At 37.2% G+C, this 12,084-nt stretch overlaps 1 protein-coding gene across 7 annotated transcripts in view; it reads left to right on the forward strand.

The window, feature by feature from the left end:
• The window catches only part of NSUN6 (NOP2/Sun RNA methyltransferase 6), a 22,351-nt gene continuing 10,267 nt past the window's right edge, over positions 1-12,084 (forward strand). Inside the window, exons 1-9 of one of the 7 annotated variants that reach the window (XM_071735101.1) lie at positions 1-82; positions 1,344-1,389; positions 2,220-2,325; positions 3,510-3,618; positions 5,363-5,518; positions 6,092-6,174; positions 7,331-7,440; positions 9,993-10,146; positions 10,806-10,887. In XM_071735101.1, coding sequence (XP_071591202.1) covers positions 3,544-3,618; positions 5,363-5,518; positions 6,092-6,174; positions 7,331-7,440; positions 9,993-10,146; positions 10,806-10,887 — 660 coding nt within the window. In that variant the 5' untranslated portion in view covers positions 1-82; positions 1,344-1,389; positions 2,220-2,325; positions 3,510-3,543. The other 6 variants (XM_071735102.1, XM_071735100.1, XM_071735103.1 and 3 more) reach the window with 6 other exon arrangements.

Raw genomic sequence — 12,084 nt, forward strand, 5'->3', positions numbered from 1 at the left:
CTCCAGCCATTCCCCGGCAGGCGGCGAGGCGGGACTTCCTGCCGCTGCCCCGGAGGAGGCGGGGCCGGCCGGGAGCGCCGTGGTAGGTGGGTGTCAGGTGGCGGGTTGGGGCGTCTGAGCCTCTCGGAAGGGTGGAACGCAGCTCAGTCCGGTCTGTCCGTGCCCTGTCCTTCCCGTGGTGCCCCAGTGCGGGCCGGGCTTCTGTATCCCTCGTTGTCCGCCGGGGCTGAGGTGTAGCGGTGGCGGAGCGTCCCGCTGATGTCCGCCGCATCCCGGGTACCCGGGGCCTGGCTTGAGCTGGGCGCGGGGCCTCAGTAGGGCTGCGGGGAGCTGTGACATCTCTCGGTGGAAGGAGTCGCAGATTCCGTTCCCCACGGCAATGATCGGACTGACTTTAGACTCGCGTGGGAAGGGCTGGGACAAGGTTAGGAAGTTAAATCTTGTTCGGCATCTCTGGGTGCTGTCTGGTTTTGCCTGGCCCCGCAGTGCTTGTGTGCAGAGCTAGGTCAAAGCCCTGGTCCAGCATCGCGTCTCCGCAGCAGCTCCCAACCGAGGCCAAGGGAAATCCCTGTGCAGATGGTAGACAGGGGGAGGTGCTGCCTCAAAGGTGTACGGCAGCGTTGGTCTATGACAAAAAATACCTTTCTGCTTTGGAACCAGCCTCCTGCTACCTCACTCTGAAGTCTAACTCTTGTATTAGAAGAAGCACTCGGCAGTCTCCCGTATGAGCCTGTCTTCTTGCCATGTCTGAATTTATGAGTTCTAATCCTATCCCCCCTCAACTATATTTCACAGCCTGGAAGATTGCAAACTGTTCAGTCTTTGCTCATTTGAAAGCCATTCCCTCTCTAAAGATCTTTACCTTTCCCTGAACCTTTCTAAGCTACATTTTATCTTTTCTGAGGTAATGGGCACTAAAAGCACATACATGCAGTGCTGAGGCTGCAGAGAGCTGTGACCTCACTTAGTGTTTTCAGCAGCAGTAGTGGTAGTGTATGGTGAGCTCTGAACCTCCAGTTGCCTGTTTTTACAAGTTCCAGGCTGCTTACAATGGTTTTATTCTTTTGACTGTTCTTTTTAGCTGAGGAATTGCTTCTTTTTAGCTGAGGAATTGAGTTGTGTGGTGTTCCTCTCGCTAAACTAAGCACGATAGTGGGTTTCTTGCATTTGTTATTTGAATGCATGTGTTGAGTCCATGTCTTGTCATGACAGAGCAGCTCTTCTGCAGTAACATTTTGTACCAGGTCCTATGAACCAGTCAGAGTCAAGTCATAATTTATGATATTACATCTTCCCCAACTTCCTAAAAGTATCTAACCATTTAACTGTGGTCAAAAGCACAGGTGTGGCATCATGCTTCTCTGTGACATCTACCCTGTCTACATGATGGTAAGTGAAATCTATTGGTATTCTTGTTTTTCTGGTGGGCTTCGTTACATTGCAGATGTTTTAGTATTCCTGTCATACTGCTTAGAAGGATAGTGTTTTCTGGCACACTGTAACTTTTCTATTTTGTCTGAAATTTCAAACTATAGAGATTCTGACATAGTTGTTAGTTTAGTTGTATTAAGGCTCATGCACAAAAGGCTCATGGATGAAGATAAGAACAAGGAGATCACTTAGCAATTACCATCACTTCTCAATTACCATAGTCTTGACTATGAGGAAATTAATTTGATTTCTTGCCGAGCATATCAGAATAGGACAATAAGAACTAAAATTAAATAGTTTTAAACCTTCCCCTCACTGTTCCCTGAGCTTAACTTCACTCCTGGTTTTCTCTTCCTCCTCCATCCAGAAGCAGCACAGGGGAACAGAAGATGGGGGTTGTGGTCAGTTCATCTGTCTCTGCATTGTCTCTGCAGCTCCTGCCTCCTTAGAGGAAGGACTTCTCACACCCTTCTACTGCTCTAGCATGGGGTTCCTCCCATGGGGAACATGAACTCCATGAACTCCTCCATGAACGTTTTGCTGGTTTTTTTTTTTTTCCTTCTGTAATGTAGGCATTCTAGGACAACAGCTCAAAGATATTGTATGTCACATTATCTGAATTGTTAAAACCAAACTTTGGTAGTTTCAGTTGTAATATAAACTATTTTATATATATTGTTGTAATATAAACTATTGTAGTACTATTGTAGATTTAGTAGAAATATCAAGATAAATTCCTTTGGGTATTTTGTTTGATTCTAAAAAGAAGTTCATTATTTCCATTACAGTTTCTTTCTTTCAAAGGCCGCCAAAGTTGAGAATAAGGCTTTGAAACTCCCACCAATGAAACTGAAAATTTCCTGTGTCTGGATTCAAAAGTTAAGACTAAAAAAGGTAGCATTCACCTAGCATTAAAACTTCAACTGAATCTGAAATATATATGTATATATATTAAAAAAGATACTTTTGTGGGGTTTTGTGTGACATGTGTCAAACAGCCTCTTACTAAACTAGAATGTATAACCAAATTTCTGATGTATGTTCTCAAAGTAGGTTTAATGCAATCAAAATGTAGTATTTTAATATTCAAATTTCCTTGTTATGGCTGGAATGAGCCTCACTGATATTTGTTTTATTTCTACTTTCCCCTTCATTGAAGTTGGTGTAAACAAACTATTACATTTTTACGAAGTCTTATTTCAGACTGAAGTGTATATAACCTTTCAATATATGGGCGGTACAGGGGCAGGCAGATATGATTTGGGAAGATAACTGTATTTTACTACCTACAGAGAAAAATAAAAAATAATTATGAACAATGAAAGCTGTATCAAGGCTGAGGGTACAATTGGAACTGTATGGCTGGGCTTTTTGGAAAGAATTAAAGCATTATCTGGAAATCTGTACCTTTTAACTATATAATCATTTATATAGTTAAAATGCTGACAGCTTGATTGCCAGAGCTTGTTTTGCATTAATGCTTCACTAGTGTTACTGTGAATTAAACAGGGTCAAGACAAAAGTGTTACTTCTAGGCCTTCTTTAATTTTTTCAGAATATGTGGAAAATTGAAAAATAATTGCCCACAGTCATGCAGATTTCCCTTTGTTACAAATTTTGGAAGATTTTCTCTAACAATGAGCAGATATGATGATGTAATAGGCTGAAAATTTTGAAGATGGGCCTTAGAAGGCTAAAAGCTAAATTCTGTGAGGAGGCTTTGTGAGTAAATTCTAGGACTAAGTGGCAATTTGTCCTCAAGGATAGCTACGGGAACTTTAATGAGACAGGATTTAGAGGTAGAGATACTTTTTTCACGTGTCAGACACTGATATAGTAGCCTTGGAACCTCATTGTAAGGTGATGGTAAATGCTAAACATGTTAATGAACATATTCTGAAATGTAATTAACAGTAGTGGTATAGTCATATCCTGAAAAATATTTGGAATTTTGAGTACAGTAAAATTGCATTATTAAAGCAAAAACTGCAGCTTAGTTTGTGGGTGCATCTCATGGCACATGTATAAGCTTACATAAAATCATAAAAACGGCTAAGAAAATATTTTGCTTATTTTAGTTCTTTACCAGCAGATTTTAAAAGGTAAAGGAAGATGTCTTTTTACCCCAAAATCTCTTTCCAACATGAAGTTGAAGAGTATCTCACCAAAATGTTCAGAAATAATGAGGTATGTCATATAAATATTCATGTAACTGTCATAAAACTATTAACAAATGTCAACACATATTCACCTATTGAACATTGTTAATATTCCTTTGGTTTAGTATTTTGTGTGACTTTACCACTAACAGTAGGGTATTGTTTTCACACTATACACAGATTTTTATATATATTTCAATTTAAAGTTATTAGTTAGGCCTGTTGGCTTGAAGTTACATAATTTTTTTAAACCAAAAACCAAACAGCATGAACCTGAGGCTACAGTTTTGGACCCCTGTAGAATGATCACATAGGAAATTAACCACCTATTACCTGTATAATATTGACAAGAAATACTCTCTTACCCCAGTGCAGAACCAAAAATACTGTAGACCCTCTGAATTCCTCATGTCAAAGGACACAAACATGATGTTTTTGTGTAATGGAATAAGAGTTATTCATGATTTTGAATCTACTCTTCCATCTTTTTAGTCCTGTTCTTTTTGTCACAGAGCTTGCTAGCAGTTACTTGGTACTTGCTGCAGCCTGGGGCAGGGCCTAGTTGGAGGCCTTTATCTACTGGAGTCCCTCAGGGGTCAGTACTGGGAGCAGCACTCTTCACCATAATCATCAGTGACCTGGATGAGGGAACAGAGTGTGTAGTCAGCAAGCTTGCTGATGACACAAAACTGGGAGGAGTGGCTGACATATCAGAAGGCTGTGCTGCCACTCAGTGAGACCTAGACAGGCTGGAGGGTTGGGCAGGAGAGATTTAATGAAATACAACATGGGGAAGTGTAGAGTCTTGCATAAAGGAAAGAACAACCCCAGGTACCAGTATAGGCTGGGGACTGAGCTGTTAGCAGCGTAGAGCAAAGAGACCTGGAGGTCCTGGTGGACAGAAGGATGACCATGAGCCAGCAATGTGCCCTTGTGGCCAAGGCCAATGGCATCCTGGGGTGTATTATAACAGGTGTAGTTTACTAAGCACAGGTCACTACCCCTCCACTCTGCCCTGATGAGGCTCCATATGAAATATTGTGTCCTGTTCTGGGCCCATGAGTTTTAGACGGACTGGGAACTGCTTGAAGGAGTCCAGTGTAGAGCAACAAAGATGATTACAACATGGAACATATCCTTTATGAGGAAAGGCTGAGGGAGTTGGGTCTCTTTAGCCTGGGTGACCTTATTAATGTTTATAAATGAAGGGCAAGTGTCAGGAGGATAGAGCTGGGCTCTTCTCAGTGATGTTCAAAAATAGGAAAGGGGCAAAAGGTGCAAGCTGGAGCACAGGAGGCTCCATGTAAACATAAGGAAAAGCTTTTTCACTGTGAGGCTGACAAATCACTGGAACAGGCTGCCCAGGGCAGTTGTGAAGGCTCCTCTGGAGACGTTCAGAATCCACCTGGACTGTTCTGCGTGACCTACACTAGCTGATCCTGCCCTGGCAGGGGGGTTGGACTTAGTGATCCTTGGAGGTCCCTTCCAACACCTAATATTCTGTGATTCTGCAATTCTATTTGTAGTGATCTTGTTAATACAATGGTTTTTCAAAAAAACCCTGTTTCTAGAAGTTGATGAGGTTTTCACTGGAGTTAGGTGTCCAGATGTAGACATTTCTCACTGTTGCACATCACACTGCCATATTTCTCTGCTTCTACAAAACGTTTATTTGTTGCTTTTTTTTTTTTTTTTTTTTTTTTTTTTTTCCACTGGGCAAGAGGCTGCTGTGTGAATCTCTTTAATACTCTTTTAAAAATATCTTCTTTCAGCTCATCACGGCTTTAGGTGCACGGGAGGTGGAGAATAGATATCAATCTCTCCTAAGTCATTTATCTCATCCACCAGCTTTCACAACTGTTAGAGTTAATACCCACTTGGCCTCAGTGAAACATGTGAAAAAATTGCTGTTTGAAGAGATCCAGAAGGTTTGTGCAAGTTATTTGTTACAGAAAAAAATAACATGATATTTCATCTTCCACTTGTTTATGAGAGCTTTTAATTACTGAAAACTTTTCCTTAAATTAATACATGTCCACTAGTATTAGCTTTATGCAATCATTGATTTCCTGTCAGCAATAAATGTTAAATGAAAAATCCATTGTCTAGTAGTATTCCTCATCTAACTCATCCAAGAAAGGCAGCAACATAAGAGAAAAGACAGCTGACTCTTTTTCAGATGGCAGATCTAGACCTTAGGTACCTTTGACTGGGATATTACTGGAGCAGTATCATCATCATAAATCTAGAGAAGATGGTAGAAACAAAAACTGTATTAAGTAAATTATTAATGCTGGTGGGTGTACAAGGAGCTATTGCATTACAGGAGCCAAAATGTTCCTGTGATGCAGAGGCAGTTGACAGTATTCTGTTGGCTGGAACAGTAATGAGTTATGGTAATTTTAGCTTGATTGTAGAAATCTGGAAATATGTATTTCAGTATGATATCTTAAATATTATATTTTTTTAACACTACTTAATAATTATGTTTTTCAATGAAACAGCAATTTAAAGGACTACGTGTTCCGGTTCTTGAGCATCCAAAACTCCAGGACATCTTATTAATTCCTGTCATTGGACCCAGGTTTGAAGCTTTCATTTTTAAACCTTAAAATGGCATAATACATAATTTACTTACACATTCCTGTTAAGCAGTTATGGTAAGTAACTCACTATAAATGAAGCACAACTTCAATTGAATTAAGAACTAGAAGACAATCCATTTCCTAACCAGGTCAGAGTTTTAGTTATTATAAGACATAAGAAAACACAGAGAGTTCTTTCCTTATGAGATTCACTATTTATAGTGAAAATGTAACAGAAATTACCTTCTCCTCTCTGGAAAGCTCTTCCATCTGGTGGCAGATAGAAGAGCTACACCATTGCAGTGGATTATAGAGCTATAGGTTAAAATGACTACATACAGGCAGGGTTTTCTTCCACTGGAATCAGGTCCACAGCATGACTTAAGAAGGCTGAATTAATAACACTTTTGGATTCCTGAATTGGTGCTATCCTCTACAGTTCACTCTTCATTCTTATAATGTGATTGTATGTTGCATCTGTGTCTGCCCCTATGGAGTTTCTTCACTGTTTTATTGAGTTAAATGATGGACATTTTATTTAAAATATCTTGTTCATAATGAAGACTAACATATTTCAGATTCAGTTTTATCATGACTAGTTAACACTGTACGCTCTAAAATAGCATTTAATGTTTTTATTTTTCCTTCATTTAAGTTTAAGTTTCTTTTGTAGCATCTTTCTCTGAACGTTCTGTTCTTATTTTCAAATATGCTTATGCTTTAAAAAGTTTGGGTTCTCTCTCTTCTGCACAGTTCTTACTGGCAAAGTTCCTTGCACCTGGCTATACATTTATTATAGAAGTACTTAGAAATTGTTAAACACAAAAAAACCACTCTACAGTCATATTGAGGAGGAAGGAATAGAGGATTATTTCTCCATCCCAGGACAATTTATTTGAATTCTTGTGAAAGGTTCATAATAGTGGCAGAATGTATCTGAGTCTGCTGTATTTTGAGGACTGCTTTCCTTCTTGGCTCTTCCCTTTGATTTCTCTGTGGCTAAAATAAACCTTCTCAACATAATACATGATAGTTAATTATTTTTTCTGTTAAATTGTGACAAAAACAGTGTTTATGAACTAGACTTTGCTTGGAGGGGGATATTTTTTTCAGTATACTTTTTTTTTTTTTAAACTGAACATTTTGTATTTTTAGACAAGATTTAAAAAAACATGCATCTGAAGTCATTGTTGGAGCCCAGTGTGGAAATGCAGTACTTCGAGGAGCACATGTTTATGTCCCTGGAATCATATCTACCTCAAGATGTAAGAGTTTCCTACATGGACCTAGTGAATTTATAAAGGGGAAGGAAACAATGTCACCCCTTGGTGACAATTTCCAATAAATAGTTACATAAATTATTTCTATTCACAAATTAAAATTGTGGTAATTAATAATTTTAAGGGTTTTTTGGGGGCTTTTGGGGTTTTTTTTTTTGTTTTACTATTTTGTATTATCCTTGTAAAGAATTATATGTAATTATTTCTCACCTGAACTGTTTAAAGTTCCTTTTTCCATATATAATTCCTAGGTGACAATTAAGTTCTCAAGGATTACAGTTTCTTCTTTTTATTTGAAAATCTTATTAAAGAGCATGTTTAAACTAAAGCCTGGCACAGAATTTTCTCCGTTCCAGTCTTGTCAAAAAGAAAAAAAAGAATAAAAGAATAAAAGAGATACCACAACAGATATATCTGCATACTGGAAGCATGCTGAATATTTAAAAGATACTATTTTCAGATATGTTATTTCTTAATGTAGTCACAAAGGCTCTTGCCTTCATGATCCTATTAGATTCTAAGTTACAGATCCAAAAAAATATACTTTCTGTTTTTTTAATCCACTGGAGATTCATTGTTTCTGTATGAGAGATCTAGTAAAAAGGCTTTTTTTTCCTAGTGATGAGAAAAATATACAATTTTAATGTCATATCCTTAAGAAATGGAAATTTTTGTTTCAATGCCTGTGAGATAAGAAAAAAAAATCTAATAGACAACACCAACCTAGTTATTTTTTATTTAAAGGTCAAATTAACTTTATGTGAAATCAGTATAATTTCAGATGATTCATCTCATTATTCTGTTGTGATGAGAGCTACTAATCATCATGGCTCTTATTATTAAACAAAGTGAGTCAGGAAAGCATGTATCTAGCCACTTAACTTCATTCCCTTGCAGAAAAAACCTTCCAGAAGTTTTAAGCATGTGCTTAATTTCAGTTCACAGAGCAGGAATGTATTTCAGTCTAGGACTTGATAAAGATATAAGTATGTTGCCACAGCAGTTGTTGAAACTGCTTATTTTGACATCTTCATAAATATTAAAATCCCTCTTTGAGTCAACTAGTGATTTATTATAAGTGCTGCATGTAATTATGCATGCAACATTCAAAGAAAATAAAAGGTACTATAAAATTTAAGGAACGCTTCAAGGGAAATGGAGACAGGGAAATAAAAAATAAAATAAAAAAATAAAATAAAATAAAATAAAATAAAATAAAATAAAATAAAATAAAATAAAATAAAATGTGTGTTACCCACTTGACACCAAATACAATATCGCTGTATTAAGCACAGATGGTCTAACAAGGAAAAAAAAGAGTATAGCAAGAGCAAACATTTAATCAATGAACTTGCAACCCATATGAAGGTAAACTTATTATCAGGGGCCTTTGAATGTAATTTAACTTATCAAACTCTAAGCTTTATGTTTATGGAATGCCAATATGAGGTACAAAAGGCTTAAGAACAGCACACAGTACTAATTCATTTTGAAAGATGATTGTCATCAGAGAGTGAAATAAAATGCTTTATGTTTGAATACTGTGGAAAAATAGTTGGCAAATATGCTTGATGGAAGAGATAAATTGCTGCAAGTTTTTGTTCAATGAAGTTAATGCAGACAATAACAGTAGGCTTTCACATCTTGCTTTGTGTCATATTGAGTGAAAAGAAGGTATGCAAAAAAAGGATAAATGTTTAGTTGTTATCCAACATTTGCATTTAAGAATTTCAGGGCATTTCTGCACATTCAAGTTCCTAAATAATTCAAAGAACTCTTGTCAGTCTGTGCAGTCATTACTCATTATCTTTTGGTTGGCTGTCAGATATATTGCAAATATGATTCTTGGAAATTATTTTCTGCTGTCAGTGGAGGCCTTTATTTTTAAGTGCTTCTTTTAGCTGGTCATTGCTTGCTCACTATTTCACAAAATCACCCTATTCCATCTATCTTTGTTCTATCTCATGAAAGGTTGTTAAGTCCCTAGGAGTACAGTACTAGAGTTTGGTGTGTATTTACTTACTTTACTGATCTGGAGGATTTTAATTGGAGAAGTAAAAGTCTTTTAGAGGATTATTGAGAACAGTTGCTTTAGGGGGAAGAGAGCCACACCAGAAATATTGTTGCAGCAAGAATATATAATCTTTTGTATCAAAGTAGCTATGTTCTACCTAACTAGTGAGAGATCATTAGACAAATTTAGTGTTTGTACAGTAAGTGTGATCCGTGTTGTTTGATGCACTTGTGCGATTGGAGCACACACAGAGGACCAAATGCTGAAGAGTGTGCTTAGAACTTGTGGTTGACCATACAATGATAAAATAAAGATTTATCTAGTCTCTTAAAACCCAAGATACACTGATTTGTAAGCTTGGCCTAATATCAATTTATCTTTCCTTTTATTTCATTAAGAAAGTTCAAATTTTGCTATGATATAGGAGTAAAAGTAAGTAGTCTACTGAATATACTAAATTACTTGATTGCTGCTGTTTTCATCAAGGATAATAATAACCTCAGCATTTTTGTTCTTTGTACAGTTATGAAAGCTGGAGAGCTGGTCTCAGTGTATTCAGATATTGAAGGGAAATGTAAGAGAGGAGCCAAAGAATTTGAAGGACTCAAAGTTTTCCTTGGAAATGGCATTTCAGAACTGAGTCGCAGTGAAATCTTCAGTTCAAGTGGCCCACTGAAGTAAGTCCATAGTAACTGCATTGTACACCTACAACTTTGCAAAGGGAAGGAAAAAGATGGGAAGATATTCTGAAATGTTCTGTACCCTATGTGAGACCACAAGATGGCTTTGACTGAGACCTGTCCTGCATGTTGGGATTTCCAGTATTTTTTTTAAGTTTTAATTCCCCAACAGAGTTGTTCCTCCTGCTGTGTCTTCTGCATCTTCACAAGTAAAGTAGTGGCAATTATGATTAAAGTACTACAGTACCTATTAGCAGACTTAAAATTTAGGATCATAGTGGTATCCAGATACCACTTTATATGAGAAGTGTGAGGAAATAAATAGGAGGCTTTTCAGAATTTACATTTACAATATGACTTCAATTATAAAACACACGTAAGTGACAAACATTCTTACTGTGGCAAAATTGCTCTGTACTACTTTTCTATTTGAATGAAATACAAGTACAGCCTTGTCTGCTTCTCTGTTTCCTAAAAATATTTGTAGGGGCTTATTTTGTTGGGGTAGGGTACAGAAGATAACGTTAGACTTAAAAGTGTTCTCGTTTTTGTGAGATCACTGTTTCAAGTTTCTATTTGTAAGTATAATTTTTTCAATTAAATACAGTTAAAACTTATAAATCAGACTAGTTGATTTTTTTTTCCATGTTTTTCAGTGGGATGGGCATAAGAATGATAGAGCCAGTCTACCTTAGTCCTTCGTTTGACAATGTGCTCCCTAATCATGTGTTTTTACAGGTATGTTTATTACAAATATGAAACTCTGTACTATTTGCAGAATAATGAATACCTTTTGGGCACACATCAATACTTTATTATTCTTTGTGTATTATAGGACATCATTGTCTGTATGGATGTGGTTTAATCATACAGTGTCTGAGATTTGATAGAGGACTTTGGAGTGACTAAAGGGATATTCACTTAAAAATTTAGAAAACTGTCTAAAAGCAGTAGTCAGGCAAGACAGCTGGCTGCCTGTGCTGTGTTGAAATATAGTCTGATGAAATCATCTTGAGTTTCTAGTTTTTTTAGATCAGCTAAAAATTCTTGATTTCAATGCTGTCCAGCTTTTCTTTTAAAAAAAAAAATTGAAACCTGTAAAGGAAATGTAATTTTTTTCTCAAATAAATCCTTATTCAGATATATTCTCTGAAATTCTAAGTTATCTCCTTGTTTGTTTTGTGTAACTATCACTCAGATTGTAAGGTAAATCCAGTGAATTCTCTTAGTCAGTATTTATTTTGTCAGAACAATCAGTCCAGTGGATGAGTTATTTTTATGCACATATTCTGTTTGTAATTGATCTTAATATTTTAAAATCGGAATCAATGCTGTCTTCTGGTGTGAGCAAAGGGTATTTTATCAAGCAATTTTATCAAGCAATATATTGTTTCATGGCCTGCAGTATAGGAGAGACCCTTTCTTCCCTGATTCAGCTTAGCAGAGAACTGGCTTTCAAGTCACAGAATTTTTAGAGGCAGAGGTTATTTAAGAGACTGGTGCACATGAGAATTTAGATCATACTCAACTTCTGGTCCATCAGGCCAGGATCTCCAGTGGCTTCTCTGCAAGTCTGCCTTCCAGGCAGTCAGCCCCATGCTGTAGTGGTGCGTGGGGTGCACCAGGTGCAGGAGCAGGAATTTCTGTTTATTGAGCTTCATGAGTTTTGTTTTTCCTTTTCTCCAGGATGTCAGGGTCTCTCTGAATGGCAGCACAACCTTCCACTTTATCAACTAATCTTCCCAGTTTTGTATCTTCTTTACACTTGTTAAGGGTACACTCTGTTCTATTATCCATCCCTCTAAGGAAGAGGTTTGACAATACTGGTGTTCGTGTCCATGCCTAGGATACACCACTATTGACTGGTCTCCAGCTGGACTTTGTGCCACTGGTCACAAACCTTTGAGTCCAGCTTTTTTGACTTGAATTTGCCAT

Source organism: Heliangelus exortis, chromosome 2 (assembly GCF_036169615.1).
Source record: "Heliangelus exortis chromosome 2, bHelExo1.hap1, whole genome shotgun sequence".
Classification (NCBI taxonomy): domain Eukaryota; kingdom Metazoa; phylum Chordata; class Aves; order Apodiformes; family Trochilidae; genus Heliangelus; species Heliangelus exortis.